This window comes from Falco rusticolus, chromosome 6, assembly GCF_015220075.1.
Source record: "Falco rusticolus isolate bFalRus1 chromosome 6, bFalRus1.pri, whole genome shotgun sequence".
Taxonomy (NCBI): domain Eukaryota; kingdom Metazoa; phylum Chordata; class Aves; order Falconiformes; family Falconidae; genus Falco; species Falco rusticolus.
The window spans coordinates 57,079,276-57,104,089 of record NC_051192.1 but is presented as its reverse complement, the minus strand read 5'-3'; the positions used below and the strand labels follow the sequence as shown (position 1 = coordinate 57,104,089).

The 24,814-nt window shown below is 35.3% G+C and overlaps 1 protein-coding gene across 4 annotated transcripts in view; it reads right to left on the bottom strand.

Annotated features, from left to right (window-relative positions):
• The window catches only part of WDR35 (WD repeat domain 35), a 49,935-nt gene that overhangs the window by 23,120 nt on the left and 2,001 nt on the right, over positions 1-24,814 (bottom strand). For 2 of the 4 annotated variants that reach the window (XM_037392050.1, XM_037392049.1), the window contains exons 2-13: positions 24,613-24,730; positions 23,793-23,864; positions 21,606-21,698; positions 20,047-20,175; positions 19,697-19,830; positions 18,096-18,261; positions 17,855-18,000; positions 15,787-15,912; positions 12,433-12,618; positions 11,823-11,855; positions 10,025-10,085; positions 781-925 (exon numbers count right to left, since the gene is read on the bottom strand). In XM_037392050.1, coding sequence (XP_037247947.1) covers positions 781-925; positions 10,025-10,085; positions 11,823-11,855; positions 12,433-12,618; positions 15,787-15,912; positions 17,855-18,000; positions 18,096-18,261; positions 19,697-19,830; positions 20,047-20,175; positions 21,606-21,698; positions 23,793-23,864; positions 24,613-24,730 — 1,409 coding nt within the window. The remainder of the gene's footprint in view (positions 1-780; positions 926-10,024; positions 10,086-11,822; positions 11,856-12,432; positions 12,619-15,786; positions 15,913-17,854; positions 18,001-18,095; positions 18,262-19,696; positions 19,831-20,046; positions 20,176-21,605; positions 21,699-23,792; positions 23,865-24,612; positions 24,731-24,814) is intronic. The other 2 variants (XM_037392051.1, XM_037392052.1) reach the window with 1 other exon arrangement.

Here is a 24,814-nt window from a genome sequence, read left to right as displayed (position 1 = left end):
CCCCTAGTTTATGTTGAATTACAAGTATTTAGTTTTTCAGTATTTCTGTCTAATTTACAATCTTGGCAAAGGCTGGGACATTGTAAGTTATTACACCACGTACATATATTTACTCATTATTACGGATATATGGTGGCAGAAGATGGTAGATTCATAGAGAAGCTATAGCATCTTTCTATAAAAGAAAACAAAATAAACAAAAGAAAATTATAACAAAGTTGCAAGCTTGTGGAGGTGACAGGAAAATTAATGCCACTAATGAGTGCCTGGGAAGGAAGTATTTTGGAGGCAAGATGATGTTGACTTTGGCCTGTTTAGTTTGAGAGGATAAAACACCATACAGGATTAGATGTCAAAGATACAATCAGACACAAGTGTACGTAGCAAACTAGCTGGGATTGACTATATCCTTATAGCCATTGACACACAAGAAGCAGTTAAAGTTATCAGAGGGAATATAGCTGCCTAGAAATTAAAAGTACAGAGGAGAAAAAGGAGGGGGCGGGGGAAGCTTCAAGACATACAGCTCTAAGGGAAGCAGGCAGCGAGTAAATGCAGACACTTAACAGGAACTAATCAAAAAAAGTCTACAAGATTTGGATCACACACACATTTGTTATGGAAAAACTATTCTTTAGTATTTAATCTTACAGGCCTAAAAGTCAACAAATCTAAATAAAAAAATGAAAAGACAGAGTTCACATTTTAAGCATAGGAGAATCCATCATTATCAATGACACCAATGCAAAGGAAGAAAAATGACAAAGCCTGAAGACAAACCTTTCCCTGCCTTCTTTTCTGGTCCGTGCTACCTGATTAATTTCCATGGCTGTGAGCTTCTTGGCCACACGGTACTGCCAGATGTAAAACGCTTCTTTTGAAGCTGCTATCACATGTGTTTTGGTCATTGTGACAAACAACGGCCCTGTTATGAAACCCAAATGGTTGTAAAATTAGAGCAGCAAGTATTGGACTGGATGCTGATTTATAAACTTTTTCCCAGGTGCATGAAACCACACCTCTATAGGTTAAAAGCAAAAATCAAACGAAAACAAAAAACACACCACACAACCTAGCAGCAGTTTTCATTAATTGCTAAGAAATTTCACTGGGGCCTTGTTCAGAAGAACAGAGAAATCCTGTAAAGAGTCCTGATTTTAAAATTAACACTTTTGTTCCTATTATTTCAGCAAATTTCCGTGTGCTAATGCAGAAGACATCAAATACATATAGAAAAATTTTCAAGTTAATGACCAATTCAGGGATATCTCAAATCTCAAGATGATCTATAAAGTACCCCCATATCTGACATATTTGTAATTATTCAAATACAAGGAAGAACTCAAAAGTTGACGGTCTAGAAGAGTTTCTCTGATTGGTGCCACTTAGGAACAGTTAAGAAATTTTGAGTTAGAGAAGACCTAGACATGCTGTTGGTATCTTAAGGAATTGTTATTTGGCCCAGCTATTATCTGCATGGCAGCAAATTAAATACATAGCAAAGCATGCACTTAGTCTTACTTCTTTGCATCCAAAGATCAGTGTAGGAAGGCAGGAAATTGTCTTTACTTTAGCCCTAAGTCAATTTAGAATACGCAGGTAAATTGGGTATCTTGTTCCAGCTGTCAATGTTCGGTGAACAAAGGAAAAAAAGTGTGTATATATATATATATGCACTCAAACCATTACATTATTCTTTGTGATACACTCTCTTGAATGTATTATGGCCTTTTGACAATTCTTTGTTTCAACTTTCTGAAAACCAGTGAACACATAAAAAGGCATAGAAAAATGTAGAAACCTATCAATTAAATCCCTCAATATCTTCAAATTCTACAAGTAAACCAGTACACTACCAGACAAAACAGGGAAATTCAAAAGAATTGTGTATCTCAGCCTGTTAGTGAAACATTGAGTCATACATATAACATGCTGTGCGCACAAAATCTAATTATTTTACAGTGAATCTCAATTTTTTCTGTATTTTAACACAGAACAGAACTCTGGAGGGAGCTATAAGCCTGCCATAAAGAAGAGCAGGGCTACGACAGACAGACGGGAAGATTGGTTGAACAGATTTCATTTCTTTGAAACCAAGAGGATTACATAAGCTACCCAATGGCTGTATTATAATTTTTAGTATAAATGTAAATACCCTGTAAGAAGGCTTAGTGATGATGCTTAACATGTAAACAACTGTATTGCTCACATTATATACAACTCAGTATATTTTATATAATCACATTCATTTCAATAATTAGTCACATAGAACTGAAGGATACAGTCTCCCATTTCATTAACAGCATTAAACAAATCTATGTATTTCCTGTTTCTTTTATTACCTTGCAGCTGTACATGCCATAATAATCCACCCTTTTATCCTTTAAAAATGAAACATGAGAATCTCCTGACCTGTGAGGGAATAAGATTTCCTCTTGCTCAAATCACTAGATTTTAGTACTAAGCCTCACATTTGGACTCAGCTTAGTCAGCGTTTAAACACTTTAGTCCAAGACAATGCTAAAGCAAGGCCATATCTGAAAGCCATGGGCATTCCTCAGACTCATTAGGTGACTTCCTTTTTGACCTACAGCTTCCATGAAGCCTAAACTTAGTCATTTGTGCACACACTGAAGTACCCCAATCTGGGAAAAAAAGGATGTTCATATAACTTCTGTTGTGATCCAGAAACAAGATGGCAACACATCTATGCTTTATCCAGAGGAATACAATCAATTAGGCATTTTATGAACATGCCTAAGACTTAAACTGATTGTTGCTGTCAAAAAAATCCCACACACCAACCCCTGATACATTTCCTTGGCACTTCTTCTATACCAGCTCTAGCAGTAGCTTGACCACAGAGTAAGTTGGATCAGGTCATTCATTTAACTGGCCTCAAAATTAAATAAATAAAAGATTAGTTTTAGTTGGATTAAAGAGAAAAATCACAAATGCTGGAGAGGGCAGGAATGAGCAGCCAGCATGGAGGGCAGGGCTAAATGATGATTGGATTTAAGCCAAATGTGAAATCGCATGGAAGGGGACACAGAGCATGCAGACACAGTCACCAGGATCAGATCCATTCAAAAACACATCTGGAAGAGCAGCAAGTATATGTGGGAACTGATGCTTTTACAAAATTGCCTATATAGCTTAAACAGTTGCATGAAAGTAGGACATACAGGATTTTTTCTAGAATTGCTTTAGCATTTTATACTGGACAGTTATTAAACAAGCAAACAAAAAATACAAACAAAAAAAATCTGTGGAAAAATAAACTAAAATCCAAGTCTAGACTGGAAATTAGGAAGCATTTCTTTACCGAGAGGGTGGTCAGACACTGGAACAGAGAGGTGGTGGATGCCCCAAGCCTGTCAGTGTTTAAGAAGCATTTGAAAAATACGCTTAACTATTGGTCAGCCCTAGCGTGGTCAGGCAGTTGAACTAGATGATCATTGTTAGCTCCCTTCCAACAAAGTATTCTGTTCTATTCCCCTTTCATCTCAGAGCCTTATTCACTGGGCTACACTCTGCTCCTAAAATGCTTTCCTTTTTGACTGTGTAACAGCATAGATTCAACATGAGGACAGGATGCCCCAGCCACTCCAAGTCTGGGCTGTTACTGAGGCAGAGAAGGAAGGAACAGGATTTGTCCTTTCTTGGGAAAGGAAAGGCTCCTTTCAATACCTTCAAGCTAAGATCTAGAATACCTTTCTAGGCAGCTGGTTTAGCTACTTAGTTTCCTTCAGTAAAGGGAGGTACTATCATCTTATACAGTGGCCTTGATTGTAGCAGCTCGGGCATCTGTGCTTTTCCAAGAATTCATGTTCTGACTATTAAGCAAGCAGAAAAAAAAGCACCTTAAGTGAGAAGGAGGCAAGAGATTTGGACACTCCTCTGCTCAGCATTTCTACTGCACAGCAGCTTTCTATGCTAAATACTGACTTCTTAGATTGCCTAGCTCTTCCCACTTATTTTGCAGCTAGCTACCTTCAGTATTAATGTCTTAATACTCAGTTTTCAGACCTTGAAAATATGTTAAACAGGTGACCTTTTAGCAATTACATACTGAAAAAGATTAAACATACCATCCCATCAAAACACCAACAACATGTGAAACAACTGCGCCTTCTAAGTTTTCCCTGGCCTTTTTTTTCTCTTCTCACCTCATTTCTCTTCACTGCTGCTTCATAAAACCTCCTCCCTTAAGGAGAGAAACTTAATTTCTTAAATATCCAGGAATCTCTAATAGCTTTCTGCAGTGTCTGCATTTCATCCACACTCACTCCATCTCACTCCAAAACAGACAGAACACACCTGCTTTCATGTCTAATCTTTACAAAATAGCAGATGGAAAACAAAATCCATGACTATTTTACTTAGCTGCATGAAAAAGCTGAGACACTTTCCAGTATATGAAACAGGATATACAAACACAAGAGAGAAAAGTAATCCCACCTAAATCTGATGGAGAGAAAGCAATCTGACAGACACAAGACTAAACTGTTACTAACAGTCTGTTACAGGCTGTTCCTGAGAAACTGGGACAAACTTTGTCTGATCAATAACATCTACCTCATTTTAGGGCTTGATTCAAATGGCTTTAGAATTGTTAGCTTATAAATAGAGGAGAACATCAGACAGCAGCAGGGACAACTGAACTGCACATGGGACAACTCGGGAATGACCACAGTTTACAGAAGAACAAATACTAAAAAATTATCAACTTTAAGTAACAGGAACAACTTTAAGTGCTGTTTCACAGGTAGGTCAGTCATTCTTGTTGGCATCCAGGAGGGAGGCAAGACACCTAGGCATGACTCCAGCACTCTGCCTTTAACCCACATGCACGCTGATCAGGCTGTTGTATTCCTTTCACTGGGCACGAACACACATGTGAAAGATAACTCAACACTTCATTATGTCAGCGCTCCTAAGCACATGTAAGAAGATGATATAATCCAGCCTAAGTGACATTTTCTTAGCAGATACCATCTGTTGTGTTTCCATTAAAAAGATATTATATAACAAGATATTTAACCTTCTGTAATTTATGTTTAGTTATTCATGAAAGAACTTTTGACAAAAAGCCTGTGAAACAAGCACAGAAGAAACTGTGTTGCTTCATTTTTGTACCTTAGTAGGATGGAACATAATAATGCTAGACAATGGAGAAAAGACTAATTTATGCACTAGCAAACACTAGCTATTGTAAAGGACCCTAAAAACAAGGCACAGGAAGAAAAATGCCCTTGGACAAAAAAAGCAACATGAGGAAGAGCTTTAAGATGTTACCATCCATCAATGTCTAAAGAAAGTTGAAGTGATGGCCCTTCACCACATAATGACTGATTAATCCTCTTTGCCATCATAGCAGAGGCAAGTATTAGAAAGCTAATGACATAATTAAAAATTCAACAGAATAAAGGTAATAATCACTTTTTTTTTGAGAGAGACCTTGAACTATTGGCTTAGAGCCCAACAACATGAGATTTGCATCTTCTGGGGGCAAATCAAACATTGTGCACCATCCCAATTACTTTGTTGTTAGAACATTAATAGCACTTTGCTGAAACATTTTTATAAAATTATATAAACTGACAATTTGTACAAATTGTGCCCTAACACACATTCTCAGATGCATTATTCAAAGGCTCCACCAGCTACTTTGCATCCCTAGATTAGCAGTCTTTTTTTTTCCCCCCACTATCAATTTTCTACCAGGTCAGAGCCCAAGAGACCTGCAGGGCACCAGAGTCTCAAGGAGGAGTAAAATCTTTATGTTAAGTAGAGCACCAGGTGATTACAATTCCAACAAGGGGCAGTCTGGTAAAAAAAAAAAAAAGATGATGTGTGTTCAATTTGCAGTAATTACAGCCAGTCAAAAAAAATTTAGTTTAAATTCATGGCAGTCATGAACACCCACTTAAGAATAGACAGAAGTACACAGATACCAAGCGGTCTGTTGAGGAACATCCTACTATACAAGGAGGCATTTTTCATAAGCACTTATGAAAATCAAATAAACTAACCACCTAAGTGTTTTTAAACCATTCTGAAAGATGGTACTTGGAAGTCTGAAACAAAAACAAGAGCTCAAAACAAAAATTACCTAAGTAAATTATTTCTGGAGAGAACTCAATGCAACAATTTATCACTTTACTAAAAGAATAGCCTGAAAAACTGTTTCAGTAGAAAGAAGAAAAAGAATTCCACATATATGACTATGTTTTTCATAAATCAGTAGCACTCCTCCAATTATTCTAAGAGATATGTTGATTTTACTTTTATATTGGTGCTATCTTAAACTATTAATGATTACTCTCAGCAGATAAATGAAAAATCAATTATAAACAGGACAAAGGGATCATGATTTTGTTAGAAATGGTGCACCAACTGGAATTTTTAAACAACTTACAGAAAGGTCTTCTGCCTTTAAGGTTTTACAAGGTCTTCTCTCTCTATTGACCTCAGCAAGGCCAGCCAGCTGCTTAAGCTCAGCACCCTGTCAAACTGGAACAATTATATTTTCTACTGCCAAGAAGCTCCAACTGTGATAATAAGCATGATATACTGTATATTAAGACCTTGAATGTGTACAGCTGTCTACACCTCGCACAAACTGACCTCACATTAGAAACATTTCAAGTTGTTCTATAAATCTGTATCTTCAAAAGTTACAAAAGAGGAAAGCAGCTATGATAAAACCAGCCCAGTATGTTCCAAAAGCATTTCATTTATAGGCGTTTGCTTTTCACTTTCACCCTCAATCTCATCCGTAAGTTTGGTGGGCTAACTTTAGTCTTATAGGACGCATATATTAAAAAAGGGTTGACTCTTTGGCTGTCTTTACTACACAGCAGCAATGAAAGACTTGCTTGTTATGTTTGAACTACTGAGACTACAGAAATTTTTCAGGACTAAAAAATGCAAATATTCCTAGCCTCAAGTATTTGCCTGTCTATGAGGCTGAAGGTTGCCTAGCATTTTCACAAATTAACTCACACTAGGAAAAAGCATGGTAAATCTATGCACTAAACTGAACCTCTGACACTGGAGGGAACCGCAGCAGAATTCAGAAAGCTTAGTTAAGCTAAAGGAAGAGAAGCTTCTTCCAGATTGTTTAATCTCTTCAACACAATTCAAATGCATTTGGAACAATAGCAGCATTTTCAGTTAAATAGCATTTCTCTTTAACTGTTTTCAGTCACTGAAGAAGATCCTTTTTTTGTGTAGACAGCTGTAGGGAGATGGGTCGTAATGGGGGAATTGTAAAGATACTGATAAATTTGCTTATAATGTAAATAAATAAAAATTCACAAATAGATTTAGAAAGCTCACACGTACAGAGCACTAGAAAAATGCAAAGGGAAGAGTTTAAATGTGGAGTTAGATGTGTACCCTATTTTTAGGCATCTCTGACAAAGACAAGCTGGTTGCCCTGGGCTTCTTTCTACCCAATGGAGAGCAAAAAGATCTCTTTCAGGAATGATTCATTGAACTTGTTTTAGATGTCAACTGTAGAAATAGATGAACTACTCCCTGTAAATCCCTGAATCCTCCTCCCACTGCCCCAAACCCACCTGTCAAGTAAATCCAGGAGACCAGTAGGCACACATAGTACAGACATCTGATCAGATGTGGGGACAGGACAGGGGGACACAACAGACACCCCACCCACACCACAACCACCCACCACATCTTACTTCAGTGCTCAGTTTTGGGTTGTTTTTGTTTGTTTTTTTCTTCATCCATTGTAAAATTCTTGGTATTGAATTTCCTGGGCACTTTATTCCTTAAGATTCTGATGTGCCATCCCTATTGTAAAAGGTGGCAAGAGGGTATCAAATTGACATAGACAGAAATTATGGGACTAAAAATGTACCACAATATTTCATACACATTCCATACAACAAAAGTCAAACTGATTCATCAGAGCAGGATACCCTTCATTTTAATTATGATCTACAATATAGGGCACGAATTTCATAATATATATTTGACTTACAGCTGATTTTCTCCCGCTATCACTGAAAAAATGAACAGTGTTATGACAGTTACAAACTCAGTTAATATATAAAAAAAACTGTTTAGTAGTATTGGTTGAGGAAAATAATAATATTTATGATCTCAACTAATCTGTTCTGGGGTGGGGGGTGAGGGAATCCTGCCTATATTCTGCTGTGAATTGTTGTTACTTCCTTGGTTTATAGTTCTTCACATTACTTTCCTCATCATTTCTGTCTTACCAAAACTTTGCTAGTCACTTTCCCCATCTATTTTATCAGATAGAATGGCTGTTTGTTTATTGTTCAATTCTAACACCAAGTATTAGTACTACAGCTTGGAACTAACTTCTCTAGTAAGATTAATTTAGACAGAACAACTGCTTTTTGCAGAGAGGATGAAACAATGGCTCTAGGAGGCAATTTACATTGAAACAAGTTCATGAGGTTTCTTGTCAGGATAGCTACATCTCTTTTTGGCAAGGACAGGGAAAAGATTTTGGTTTGGTTTATTTAAAAATTAAACCCATCCAAAGCTACATACTACATATTAAATAGACACCTGTACATTAATAAAATAAGAGGAGAGGAATTTTTCCAGGTTTACAGTAAGCAATCTGGTTTTATCCATAACTTGTTCCAATATGGCTACGCTCCTCTGCTGTATCAACCATGCACAGAATTATCTCTTTTCAGAAGTATTTTAGTATGGTCACAGAGTGTTATACCACTGAGCACAGCAGTGCTATAGTGTATCCCACCTTTCTAATGTAGCCAAATCACATTAGATGTCTACTGCCAAATATACCTTCTAACAGGTAACTAAACTAAAGAAATTCTAAAAATAAGTACATACTTTTCATTTAAGTAACGATACTCTCTCATTCAAAAGCAAGTAATTATTTTTGTTAAAACTTCATTACAAATGACTTAGCCTTTCAACAAAACAGAAAAGTTAATCAAAGAATCGAGCTTCAAAAAGAAAATGTAAATGGGGTTCACAGTATCTACTTTGAATCCAAATCCAGATTCATTTGGATAACAAACCAAAAATAAAGCAAAAACCAGAACAAACAAAAGTGGATTAATTAATCAAAATGCTGATTAATTCGTCAGTTTGCCTGCACTTCTTTCATCTGTGTGTGGGTGTGTGTGTGGAATCAATGACCTTTATTCTCCAGCAAAACTCCCAGAAAACAGTGGTTTGCAATTACTTGTCAATGTCCTGTTCCACACTTGCACCAAACAAGCAGTAGGGAAAGCCTGGAACTCAGATCTATTTAGGATTTGAGGGCATTTTTGTACTTCTATGATAATCCACCGATTTTTATAATTTTTTTATTTTTCATTTATAATCTGAAACTATTTAGATAAAGCAATCATGAGGAAGGAAAATATATTATCAACACAAATATGATAAGTTGATCTTTAAGATATTTGGGAAGCAGCAACACATTATTTTCAAATGAAAGTCTAAATTAAACTATTTCAGTTGCTCTGAGCAACTAGACCCCCTTCCAGAAAGTATATTTTCTTAAAAAGGAGATTATGACTGTTGTGAATGAAAATCTGAATCACCAAGAACATCCATTAAAAAAAAAAAAAAAAAGGAAAAGTAATGATTTTTAAGAATTCTATTGTAAATAGTTTGCATGAACTACAAGAATCAGTTTAAATTTAGCCATTTCTAATAAGGAATAGGACTGGTTTTATAAGCCACTATTTTTATTAACAGAGTAATTAATGAGTCATTTCCAACACAAATTACAGTTCACAACATCGGAATCCCTGACTACGGAATCCCTAAATGTTTATTACATTCAGGGAGAGTCCAAGTAGAAGTGAGAAGCCAAGATAAAATCATAGTTACAACCACACATACAATACAAGATCACAACATTTAGATGCAAGGGCTGTTACCAGTGATTGCTCATTGAACGACAGACTTGCATAAGAAATTCATTATAAAGACGAGAAAAAAACCCAACAGAATAAGACTATTGCAAATTGCTTACCAATATCAATATATTTTGGGTCCAAGGGAGTGCCAATAGAATTGCAGAGAACCAGCACATACTGTACGGAAATAAAAACAAGTGTCGTTATTATCACGTTTTCTGTAAATTAGTAAACAGTACAAGGTTTTCTGTGAAGGTATATCTCATAACCCACGTTTCACACAATCCGATGCTGATCACCAACAGAAAACAGAGGGACCGTGACTGCAGTAAATATAAAGCACCATAAACATGAGAGTAATGAGATGTTTGCCAATTAGCACTATAACCAAAGCCAAGCATGAAACAGGAAAACGATCAGCTGTTTTAAGCGAAGGAGCAAATCTACCAGGCAAAATTACAATACGTAGGATGTACTGCCACAGGGTCTGCAGGTAACGTGGGCAAGACAGACTGTGTCTCACCCCTGCTACGTAAGGCACACACTGTACTGCGATTATTTACTAGTGTGATACACCAGCAATTTCTCAGTGACTCAACTCTCACCTAGCTGTTCGTGCAAAAGATAATCTAATAAACTGCATCAGACCCCCTGGCTAGCTCCCAGAAGTTAGGGCCCTTGTGTACCCTAGGACCTTTGCAGACGTCAATTTCCTTGAACCTCCAAGAGGGGTACAATGCGGGGAGGACTGTGAATAAAGGCTATCCCTCCGCCCTGCAGTACGACAGACACTACAAAATGAGTTTTGTTAGTTTTGCCCTTCTTGTGATCCTGCTCAGGAAGGCTTTGATAGCATAGATACCTCGGATTGGTCTGCTAAATTCAGGAAGATGCAAAAAAATAAAAATCGACCTAGACATCAATGCTTCATTCTTGTTGCTGATGTATGCTTTTTTCCAGACCCAAATCAAGAATTACATAGCTTTATGATGATTGCACAGGGAAATAAGAATGTCTTGAATGAGAAGTGTGGAAATCAAGTAGGAACTTTACAGTAAAAGTATTTAGGCTAAAAAAAAAAGCCAGGGCTGCCAAAACTCAAAACTGGTTATCCTGACTCTCCAGGAAATGGAATATAATTAGTTCTTCATACCTCTTTTATCTCCAGAACAACTCATGTAATTGTGGTAGTAGACTACAGCAAGTGTACAGATTACCCCTTTAAACTGACAGACTGATAACTTATTAATCATGTGGGAATGGTATAATTTAGTTTTTTGTATGAACTTCATTCTTTCAAAGAAAAAGATCTGAACAAGGATTTATTTTAATTAATTTATTTATTTTTCTGGTTCTGCCACCGATAAACACCTCTCAAAAGTATTTTTCATAACTTCCTGACATTCACATCCACTTGCAATACCTTTAAATAGTTCCTGCTGAAATTAGTCTTTTTTGCCCCATCAGCTATTGCTGTACATTTTGCCATCTTGAAATCACAATTCTAATGAACAAAAGTATTGCAAAACAAACCTGTTTTTCAGAAAGCAACTGTAATGAACTGCTACCCAAAGGATAAGTTTGTTCATTTCCTAAAAGCTGACCCCCCACAGTGTTAATAATTACGCTGGAGTCATTTCAAAAGAATTGAAAGATGCTTATTATCTGTAATTTTCAGATTTAAAATTTAAAATTAAATTTAAAATAAAATTTCATTTATGCTCAAGAAAGTTACACCAAGTCCCTCCACTGTTTGTTTCCTGCTTTAAAAATACAGCACAGAAAAATCTCATTTTATTGGACTCAATTTCACCAAATCATTTTGATCATGTATACCATATTTGCCATCTATATAACAGTACACCATTTATTGCACAATCAAGCAAAGCAGCACTAAAGAATTTTTTTCTTTACCGTTGCACCATTTGACTCCATCTCATGCTCTTCCTTTGTAAGCAATATACAAGCAATATAAGAAATAATTCACAGTGAACTCAGTAAGAAAAACCGTGTGTAACAGTTAACATCACACTAACAGAAAGTACATTAACCAAAGAATATATTTATCATATCATTTGTCACTACCTTTAAAATAAACAAACAAATGGAGCAGTTTGTGGTAACGTAATTTATACCACCTAAAAAATTCCCCCCTCCCTTTTTTCCCCCACTTCTGACTAATTAAATATTTGTTACCATTCTGATGCTCTCCTGCTTTTAACTTGTCTTTAGAAATACTTAGAACAAGTCTCTAGAAACATTAGTCTGGAAGGCTGCGGTTTCATTAAGTGACTAATGGCTACAAGGAGTTAAAAGCACACAGGCAGTTAATCAGTCTGCACATTTTCATTATTATGTTTGTTGAGGCTCTTTGTTTTTAAGCACCAAGCCCATTCAAGTGCCATTCTGTCAAATGACAACTGAATGACACACTCAGAATTTTACATTTCATCTTGTTCCAGCTATAAAGCACTGGCATGTGGAACAGAGCATTTCAAATGAAAATTTAAGAAAAAGACTTTACCTGAGGTTGATTTTCATCTGCTTTAGTGGCTAGAACACAGAAGTCTCCATAAGTCGTTATGGAAATCAAGCTCTTGACATATTTCACATACTTCTCATTGTTTTTTGTGTCCCAAAAGACTACACAGTATTCTGGACGATCAGGTCGGGTATACGCGTAAACAACCGTATTGGAGCAGTAACCCCACTGCCAAGAGAGACAATTTTGATAAAACCTATCAGAAATTATAAAAATTTGATAATACATTTTTCACAGCTACAAAAGAAAGTGTTTATTTCATATACACAATCAGTATTCAATATACTTTACCTGTCAAGTGATGAACTGATACATTGAAAGTATGTGAACACAGCTCTGGTAATAAATTAGTTTCATACTATTAAACTGGCAAAAGAAGCCTTCCCATCACACAGAATAACATGTCACAATCAGACCTGGAGGATCAACCTCAAAATGTGACAAGATCTCACTTCTCCTTATTTCTTCCTTGTTCGGCAGGTACACAGGAAAACCCACTGTGATGATGGGGTTTGCCATGAAAATTCTTGCTCTATGACTACTGATTTGGAAACTCGAAGTTTGTTTCCAAGAATAAACACCTCAAACAGTGCAACTGCTGAAGCAGACAAAAAATAAGCAATTATATTAGAGCACTATATCAACTCACATCACCTTTTCCATATTAGTAACATGAGAAAAACCCTCCCTTCCCTGCCAGAACAATATAATTATTCATTAACGGGTGGGAGAAAAGGCAAAAAGGCAAAAGAAGAAATGGGATATCCAAACACTGCAAAAATCATGATGTATTTTATTGCAGTCCACTGATTTTAATTATAGAAATTAACAATGAAAACCCTCTCTAACACAGCAGAATCCAAAAATATCTCAGAAAGGAGGTGAAGCTGACAAATAAACAAGATATAAAGCAAACCACTTAAAGATGGTGATGCAACTGTAGAAAAAAATAACAGAATTCTCTGCATCAGCATTTAGTAGAAGGAGAAGAGAGAGCTTGTGAGAGAGCTGGCCAGAAGGGTTCCCACACTCCACAGGGAATGAAACCAAGATGATCAAGCATCAGCAAGAGAACTTTTAGAATAGATCTACAAACTGAATGGTAATAAATTGGCAGAACCCAAAGGTTTTCACTCAAGTACAGTTCTATGGGAATTCAAACACAATGCTGTGGAATATAGCCAGAGGAACAAGAGTGGGGAGATGTAAAAAGCATTATGGTTCTGGGAATCACAAATCAGTAAATCTAGCTTTCACACAAGGTAGAGATGTAAAAAAAAAAGAAGTAATAAATAATAGAATTAGAATGACATTGACATTAGACAGTCATGTTTTTAGCTCTGGAAGTTGTACCTCACTCATTTACTCTTATTTATTATCTTTCAGAGAAGCAACAGTCATGTGAACAGAGATGACCCAACTGATAAGACCTACTTGGATTTTCAAGAAAATCAAGCTCATTTTGGATAGAGGAAGACAATAAAACGATTGGAATAAAGGTAGTTTTTGACAGCTGAGAGCACTACCCACAGGATCCTTTTCAGAGATGCAAACTGGAACTTACACTATTCTGAATATTCAAAATTTATATGAGAGGAATAAGTTACAAGGTAACAAGCCAGTAAACTGTAAACTGTTTGTCAAACCTAGAACTGATTTCAAGAAGTGGCAAAGGACCCCAGAATACTGTATGATAAGGATATAAAGTGAAATCAAATGTAGATTTGAACAATACAGCAGAAGAAATGCAACTAGCACTATAGACTCTAAATTGGTATTACAACTCCAAAAAGACACCATGTAAACTATGAATAGTTTAAAAAAGATCAGCTCAATTCATAGTTTTTACTGTCACATTAACTTTAAAACCCCTTTCTCTTAACACTTGAAAAATACACAAAACCGGATTATTCAGTGGATTGGTAATGTGATACTAACACTTCATCTCCAGGTCATTAATTCCAATCCAGTTTAAGTTAATGACAGTTTTGAATCACTACCATTTAATGACTGACACCTTTTACAGTATCTAGTTCCTAAAATGGAGTTACAGATATAATCACAAAGAACATAGTGGTAGCAATGTGTATTATTTATGGAAGGACAACACACCATAAAAATATTTGACATTGAAACAAGTATACTACTAACAGGTTAAGTGTTTATTTACTGCATAAATGAACAAATTTGAGCACATATTTTTCCACTATAAATATACAAAAAGGAGAGGGAAAAAAGTAACAAAGAGCAGTTTCTAAAACTAAAGTTTCAAAATCTTATTCATTTGCAAACTGTGCCAGATCCTGAAATACACATGGTCTCATAGATACTGATGAGTTTAAGAAACAGCAACAGGCCTCTCTTAAAGCTGTTACATGTTTCCCAGAATAAACATTAGGTAGCATTTCCTGCAAGACTAATTACCAGCTCTAATTTCCAAAGTCTTTTCCAGCAGATTTACAACAAACAATTTGAGACTGCTTCTAACAGATTCGTGATTTTAACTCCCTGACCAATGACTTTTCACAACCAAGAGGAAGAATACATTTCAATATAGCAGCAGTATGTTCCTCATGTTACACACTCACTCTCTTTAATCACAGTAGTTACACACTGATGATTAAAAAACATACCTTGTGTTGGAAAAAAAAGGTACACAATACTGTACACTTAACAGTAATCGCTATTTTTTTTAAACTGTAAATTTACAGTTAAATAGTCCTAACTAAAAAAAAACAAAACAAAACACAAAAAACACCCATACAGTAGACAAGATCATTATTTAGAATTAGCTCAATACATATTTGTAAAAGGTATGTTGGAAACTGAAATATAAGTAGGAAGAACAGTTATCAGGTTGCATTCATTACTGCTGCTCAAGGTTCTACACAAACACTCCTGCTTTAAACTAGTAATTCACTACCAAAAAAAAAAAAAAAGGCAGTAAAAGTAAGGCTCAAGCAATTCCCATTGTATTGCTTAGCCCACTCAGTATAACCAAACAGCAATGAAAACACTGGAGCCTTACCTACATGACAGCCTCAATTACTACCAAATTTAGAATCATGCCCAATTCTGTTAATATTAACAAAGCTCACATTTCCCTATTACGAAAATAAAATCACAAATTCATTATAAAAGCAATGGCTAAGTCATTCCATCACCAAAACAGACACACATATTCTACTAAAACTTCAGCTCAGTAGTGTTAGTCAAGTAGCAACCATAAGTTAAGCACTGATTTATGTATTAGAGAAAGCTACTTTTTCAACTCATTCAGAAAGAGAGTAAGAGGAAACCTGTATTAATACAGTTAGGTGCCACATTACTACATACCTTGTAATCTGGACGAATGTTTGCAAAATATATGTAAGAATCAACAGCTAGTGCAATTTTCAGTCCACTTCCCTCCCAAGACAAGGCAGATACCTGTTTGCCAGGAACTTTCAGTGTGCGCAAATGCTTGTTTAAAACAAGGAAAGAAAGAGTTCTGAATTTATCATAGGAAAACCACCCTAAAAATACATAAACAGTTCCAATAGTTGATAAAAACCAAACATAGAACTTCTTTACAGTACCCCATAATGACTCCAAATTACAATACACGTACAAACAAACAGGGATCTATTTAACACGCATTACCATAAAACTGCTTTTGCCTCAATTCTTTTTTTGTCAGACAGAAAAAACTAAACCACCTCAGCGACAGCTTAGAAAAATAATAGATGAAGAATGACAGTACAAGCATTTTTTCCTTTGGTTGACAATTTGAATCACCTTTTTAATTTCAGTAGCTACTAAAATAAACACAGTAATAGTACTGATATCTGACATGCCTCAGAAGTTTCATTTATGTTGGAAGTGTATTAGTCAGTTGATGTATAACACCCTTAACTACAGCTGTTAGTTTAAACAAAAGCATATAGCTAATCTATGCCAAGAGCATACAATGAATTAACCGCATAGGTACACAAATTGCAGTGAGGCAACAGACATTTTCCTCTTCTCTATTCCCTTTCATAAAAAAGTCTACAAAAGGCAGTTACATGTCTATTTACAATTAACAGCTAGCAAAGAAATAAGCTTTCCCTCTTTTTTGTATCTTTATTTTGCTGTAGAATTTGAACACAACAATTGGAAAAAATGTTTTCAAAAACTATAACCTTAGTCCCACAGAGCACTTGTTTGCGGGAAACTTTTTGTTTGCCAATAATATAGACATATGTAATAAAGGATACATTAATCTACTATTTACTGCAAAATTTTGAATAATCTTAGGCTTTAAAAGAATACAATATTTTACTCAGCAGAACACCAATACTTATGCTTAAATCTAACTTTCCTTTTGAGGGCATAACTTTGTGCCTAAACAAAGTTTAGTTTGTGCCTAAACTACCTTTTTCATGCCTTTGATCTGATGTAAATATTAAGTCCCAATGCTGGTCACACATTTCTCAAAAGATACCATCTTCCAAAAAGTTAAGCCTGTACCTGAATATCAGAACTAGTACAAAACAACTCTAAACACTGAAGAATTTACTTCTAAACACTAGATACAGAGTCTGGAACCCCTATTTCAGTTGATCTGAAGCAGCAACCAGAGACATAACTATTGCCCAAAGTCTTCAGTTCCATTTAATTCTTTCAACTAAGGGAAAATCTACAGATGATGTTGCATCTTAACCCCTTTCGCAGCACAGGTCACAGCAATATGCTTACCACAGATACCCCCAGAGCCAACCAGTACTTCCTCTGTACAAGGGACAAACTTTCTCACACTCAGATACGTAAAACTAACTTACTGATTTCCTGATATATGCCTAGGAGGGAAAGTGAAATTATCTGAAATTACCTTGCAAGGCAAGAGTAGCACCATGAACAGAAATGTATAGGAAAGCGGTCTTTTAACATTTACAAGACAATATGCCCAACAGACAAATGAAGATTAGAAACAGTATTTTCTGAGGTTTCTGAGCCGTTGCTTTTACTGGTACCAGAAGCTGTTTCTCAGTTTTACTGATGCCATAAAAATAGAGGGGAACATTCACTGTATTTGATACCCAGAGGTTAAGTTAGCATCTTACCTGCTGCCTAAGCATTCCAAATCACTTACTGACTATAGTCTGAACTGACGTATCCGAGTTAGATGTTCCAAGTTAGACACTATACATATCCCATCACTTTGCAATTGGGTTCTCGCACTGGCCACTAACTTGCGGTTCTAAAAGGGTACCTGGTCCCGTGTCATCTTTCCAGATCCAGGTAGATATCCTAGATACCTTAGAGCACATTAAACACACTAAACACCTACATTTTGGCATCCAAACTCCACCAGTAATGACCATACAGACAAAACATTCTAAGATTAAAAAAAACATTTAATATATATATTGAATATTTTTACCTCACCAAACGGAGTATAGAACTGCACAATGTTTACATCTTTTTCTTGAGAAGTTGCTTTTAGGGACCCTGCCACCGCCAATACGCTTCCACAGTGGTTCCACTGAATACATACTATATTCATACCAGTGTCAATCAAAACAGGATCTAGTTTTTAAGAAATAAACATCAAGAATATAAACACAAGTAGATGTTTTGGATCAAGAGTAGTTCAGTAATTAGCACACACATTTTGTACCTACTCTGGTCATTCTCATCTCTCATTATCTGGCATCTTCCATTGTCATAACAGACAGCAAGACAAGGACAATCTGGTTCAATGTAGCCTTCTGTACCATGATACCAGTGTATTCCAGCAATACTGAATGCTCCAGTTAAGTTCACCAAACAACTCAGTTTCATTTTCACCTAGACAAGAATGGTTAATCATTTAAAGTCATATACAAAATGTTATTTAGAAGAACAATTTATCTCTCTACTGATACCTTGCAGAAGACAAGATGTCTATGGAAAAAATTTTTCCTGTCCCAAGAAAAAATCTTCACACTTTCAAAATTTTAAGAGTTTGAAAGAATTCCTTATTCACAGACAGATCAGACAAATGAAAACATGTATTTTAACTACTAAGAAGTACTTTAACGTTGGTGTTTTCATTCTTTGAAAAGTAACTTAAAACCACAGAAAACGAAACAAACCCAAACAAACAAGAAGTCCCCACCACATGCACATACACATAAGGAACCCCACTGGCACTTTGCAAAAAACAAAAATAATTTCAAACCATTCCTGGCCAAAAGATTTTAAAAAAAAAAAAAAAATCTTTGTCAGCTTTTTCTTGATAGAAGTGTCTTAAAAAAATATATAAAAATAATTGTAAAAAATAAGTGTCTGAACTAGAACACCAATTAAGGTAAGTTTATTTTTTAATAATTAGCCCTGTACATCTGGTAACACAGGTAAGGGCTTTTTCTGAAAGAGTGCACCTGGATCACTTCTAGAAGGGCTACCAGGTAAATTATGGAAGGGGGGTGGGAGCACGGTGGGGCAGAGCACAACCATATATATTGTTGATAAAGGGGGATGGGGGGGGGGCGGGCAGGGAAGTGACAACTTACTTAAAGAATTTCACTGATTTACAGCACATGCTGGAAATGCCATGACTCACACAGTGGTAAGAAAGATAGATACAGTGGGGAAGGTAAAGAAAAGAAAACAGGAAGGCAAAGGGACACAGGGAAAGAAAATTCACCATAATAGGCATCTAAAAAGTTAAGAATATGGTTCCAATTATGTTGCTCTTTTCAAAGATAGTGGTTTAGTTCTGTTTAGCATTTTGTCATAGTCATAGTCCAATACTCCAAGTAAGCAGATAAAAATAAATAACTAAACCAAAGTTGTAGGAATGCAGCAATATTATAATCACTTCCTTTCATTTTTCCACTTATCAGGTTTTCTCTGAAGCACGTAACATTCCTTATGGAATAAAGAATGACAGAGGCAATAAGAAAATAAACTATTGCTTTAGTCTACAAAGCATGCTAGTCCTTTTAACATGAATTTAATTTAATTAGTATCACCAAATGTATTTTTACAATTTCAGTAACTATTGCAAGGCAAAAAGGCATTAGTTGATGCAATATTCATTTAGCTCCCAAGAAAGAAATAACTATATTAAAAAGTTGCAGCTGCATAAAACTTGAGCAACAACTTCATGCACAAGACCCTGTCCAGTTCTCAGTACTGAAATCCACCAACTAAACAAACAAACATGAAATAAATTAAGAGGAAGTAAGGATTTATGCTTGCTGAAGTTAATACCTTTATTATACCACCATGAACTTACAATAAAATTTCCCTGATTGTCATAAATGTGAATCTCTCCATTTGCCATTCCAAAGAGTAAGACTTTGCTATCAGAGGACCAGGCCACGTGGCACAGGTGAGTACCTTTCAAGTCTTTTCCCCAAATGCGATTGCCTGTAATAGAACACCGACTGTACTTAATAAACATACTACAAAATCAAAAATAGGATGCAAGTTACCAATGTAAAAAATAAAACAGCTTAAGCAAGTCAAAGCAACAATTAAAAAGTAACTATCAATTGTATTTATCTAGAGAAACAGAGCCACTATGTACATAATACTGAAAACAAAAGCTATGTAACACCACAATTAGTAGAGCTTAAATTTTACCATCCACTGATCCAACAATCACAGCTCCATCTTCATATACAATACAAATCTTTTGTCCATCAGCATTCCAGCTCATACTTCGAACAACAGATTTATTTCTATTGTTAATCATCTCTTCATACCAAGCACCTATTGGTAGTGAATGAAAAACTGAGTTATACTTCTGATTTGATAATCCTCTAGTGGAGTCAAGGTACATGCTAATCACTGAACTCAAAGAGAAAAATTACTCTCTAATTAGAAAGATACGCAAATAGGACTGTAATGAGATTTCTTAGCAATATGAATTCCTGACGTTGTTTTGAAAAAGCCCAAATACAGCACACAAAGTTTATGAGTTACCAAGCAATCAAATTTGGTCTTCAATGAAACAAGAGAAACCTGGGCTGCTTATAAGTAAACGTGAGACAGTAGGTTACATACGACTCTGCAGTGTCATATACAACAAAGAGCTACAGTAGCAGTAAGTTTTGGAAAGGAATTAAAAACAACATTCTGCCCTTCCCATAAAACTCTAGCAAGACTATGCTACAGTGTCCCCCAGACTACACAGATGTAATTGTTGTGAAACCTAGTGTTCAGGTGTGAGCTACTTTCAGAGACAGGAGCCAAAGACAGGAGAGACCCTACAGGAAGAGATCTGTGCTTGCGTAATCTCAGAACTGGCAAGAATACACTAGGAAACATAAATGGAGGGAAGAACAGTCTTTGATAGGAATACATATTAAATAATTTACTGGTTCTTTTCCAAAATTAAGAGATTATTTCTGTGACAGTAGCCACCACATATCAGGCAGAAAGATCAATCAAGTGATATTCTTTATTCTTGAAATGAGAATCTGAGCTGAGATTTTATTTCTTTCCATTTTTCATTAAACAAAAATCCCCAAGAGAAAAAGAAAACCCTTTACTTTCATTCCCATATGTTGGAAAGTGTGTAATTTCCCTGTGAGGTTTGCTGGCTTTCAAATGAATTTAAACATACCAGAGAAGTATACGGATGTGTGAAAAGGTCAAGAACAATAAAAGCCAATTACAGCAATACACTGGTTAGTCGTAATGGTTCACTGCCTTAATTAAACATTTCTAGAGATTGTTTTTATGAAAGTATTTAATTGATGTTCTAAGCAGGGTTGCTAAGTTCTTGTAGTTTTACAAACATGTCTATGCTTCATGTACTTTGCAGAAGTATTTAAATATTACAAAGATATCCAGAACAGAACCTACACAAAGAAGCACTGCTTCCTGGGTATTTTTTGTTCAATATACTATATTCTTCCAAGGGAGGAACACAGATAATAAATTTAGAGCAGTTTACCAAGCATATGGCTAAGGTAGCTCTGGAGGACAAATGTCTTTTCATATGTAACTACACTATGAAAAATGTAGACAAGTATTACAATAAAAACTTGGAAATTGTTTTAAATCTATTTTGAGCCTTACAGTCTGCAAACTAAGAAGTCTGAAAAACAGTTAAAAAATTGCTGAAAAGGAAAATAGGAAAATGTTTTTTACAAGATGGAATATTATCCCCATCTCAAATTTAATCTGTAGAATACCTTTATACAGCATCCACACAATGATGAGTCCATTTTGATCACTAGTAGTCAGTTTTTGATACTGTTCATTCCATGTCACCACTTGCACGGAACCTAGAAAATGATATAACTTTTTTTTTTATTTACATCATTTAAATACATTAATAAAAACCACCACATCCAGCTTAATCAACCTGGAGCCTATCAGAAATCTGCACTGCTGACTTTGATTTAGTTTTAGGCATTCTTCCTGTATCACTCATTTCTTCTTTCAAAATTCAGCTAATGGGCTCCTTTTGCTTCCGTATTCACCCACTTGAGTAACATCCTCTCCAAATTCTGTTCAGAATGTTCCTTCAGTACATAAACCCCAAATCACAGTTTTGCGATTTCTGACGGCCTCTGACACATTAATCTGGGAAGCTGACAAAACTTGTCGTTAAGTTTTGTTTCTTCCTTCCTCTTACTAACTTGATCTTCAGTAGGGTTGCACTTCTAAAACAAAATCTCCCAATCACCAAGAACAGCACTCTACAATCAATTCCTTCAGACCATGAAGTCTCATATGGGATCCTACTCATACATATTTGACTTGAAACATCCAAACTGTTTCTATGCAGCATCTTATTTAATCAGTTCAACACTGAATTGCCAACTTCAAGCATCACATTCTTTCATGCCCTCACCACTAGCCATCCATTTCCTCTGAGTTTTTTCCATTTTTTCAGCATTTCCATCATTTATCAACAGATGCGATCGAAGATATCCTGAATGAATTTTTCAAAGTAACAGTAATCTACTTCAGAATTGAAGACGTCTGTTCAAAGTATCCACTAAATCAACTTGTCACAATTAATTTTTTAGATCATTTTTAACCAGGTCCCTAAAAATAACCTGACTGTTGGCAGGTTTCAACTGCAAATCCTCAGTAAAAAAACATTTTGTCAAATAGCATAAGGATTTTACCATTCTCTTCATATCCCATTATCCATAGATGGTGACAACATTTCTCACATGAGAGTTTAATTCCTCCCCATCCAATTTCCCTGCATTCAATTTTTACTTTCACACACTATCCTTCTCTAGCCTGTTTTCTAACCTCTCTAAACTTTGTCTGTATACTATACTGCAGTCTATGTATATACACATTCTGTAATTTGTCAATAAATGGAAAATGAAGATATATTTAAGACAGAAATCAGGTTTACTGAACTACCTTTGATTTCTTCAGAAGGGAATGTAAAGCTACCATAACATATAAGCAAATCTTACAGACACTATAAAAAAAAAGGCTTATCCACATGTATCACTAGAAAAAACAAGGCTTTTAGTCTCATTTCTGATTTAACCTATTGTACAGAGTTTAAAACTTTGTATATACAGTGTATACAGTGTAAAAGAAAATTGTTCTTTTTTTTTAAACCACAGTAGAACATCATTGTTTAACTCAGCAATTCCAGCATCAACTGCTCATTAGTTTAGCTTTTCTCTTCTGCTATAAAGCACTCTTTATCTGTCATCTACCAAAGGAGTATGTGAACAAATGTATAATGATCTTTTATGTAAATACCTAAAAATATATTCTAGTCCCATGCAACTAAGTAGCATTTCCAGATTAACCATGCTGAAGTCTGAGATAACAATTACTATACCAGTAGCACTGCCTGATTTTTTTTTTAAAAAAAGGTCCCTCTGTAATATAACACATACAATAGCATCATCCACTGAAACAGAAACCAGTATTTCCTTCTCAGGATAATAATTGGGAAGCAAATAATTTGGAAAAAGCAAGGCCTGATGTAAATACAAAACAAGTTACACTGTAATTTCAAAGTTCACAGACTTAATCTTGCAAAATACATAAGCAAACTTTAAATTGTAACAGGCAGAGCAGAGCTTGGTTTATGCAGCTTCCATTCCATGTCACACATACAGTATCAGCCAGGAGAACTGAGGTAAGGCTAGGTAAGTTTCATTCTCAACCCAGTAATTCACTGTCAAATCATGAAAGATTTACTGTAGGTCTTTCATCAGATAACTTCGTAAAAATAGATAGCCAAGCTGTTATATACCCGAGTTGAATATTGATAATCTTTATTTCAAGCTTATAATAAAAAGATACAGCAAAATTATTCTATCAACTTCACAAAATCTTGTATTTTTTCTTTATTCTAATCAAAAGTATTTTAAATGCTCAAATACACTTACCACTATGACCTTCAAGAGTTTGATTCACAGAAAGATTGCTGGGAGCTGCAAGTCCCTTTATTTTTGCTTCATCTAAAAATAACAAAAATAGCTACAAAATAATTCTAATAAAGCATACATACTACTGTGCCTCTATCAATACTGCACATCTAATCACTATTTACACAGATAAAATTATTCACCTATAAGTAAATTCTAACCACAGGATTAATTTTCCACCCCTCAATTCAACATGTTTGCTAGTCATACCATACTCAACCAAGTTCATATGTTCTTTATGGCCTAGCGTTTTTTCAAGAAAAAAACAACAAAACAAACAAAAAACCCACAACAACTATGGCTATCACATTTTGTTACCTTCAGAATAAGGTTTAAAAGGTTTTGAAAATATACTGGATTTTACTTTTCTTGGAACATATTTATATAAAAGTAAAAAACCCCAGAGCTTACTCCCTAAAATAATGAAGATGGTAGAGAACATCCAAACAAAATTAAGAAATAACAAAATCAGTTCAAAAATAAACTGGAAGCCTATACAAACAAGAAAGAAATATGCCCTGAAAAGAAGCAGCACTGAAGAATACTTCAGGAGATACAACAGGTTGACAAACTACATGTGTGCCATGTAAGACAAGCTGGAAGAAAAGTGTTCAAAAGAAAGTGACAGCACATTTGATGTTTATACAAATGTATGTACAGATTTAAAATATACACAATATAAAATATTGTCAAGTAACTTGTGGAAGTACTTATGCTTTCTGAAGTATGGTGGGTTTTGTTCTTAAAAAAACCAAAACAAAACAAAACAACCCTCATTTACCTGTCTGTGTTTCCAATTTTAAAACTTTGAGTAATCCATCCTCTCCACCACAGGCTATGAAGCCTTGATCCTTATTCCAGGAAATACATCTCAATCGAACATTACCAGGAATTGCAATCTATAAAAGAAATATTTTGTTTCCCTACACAGTTGTAAGAATCATGTTTTATTTTAAAATACTCTATTAGAAACACCTCAAAGA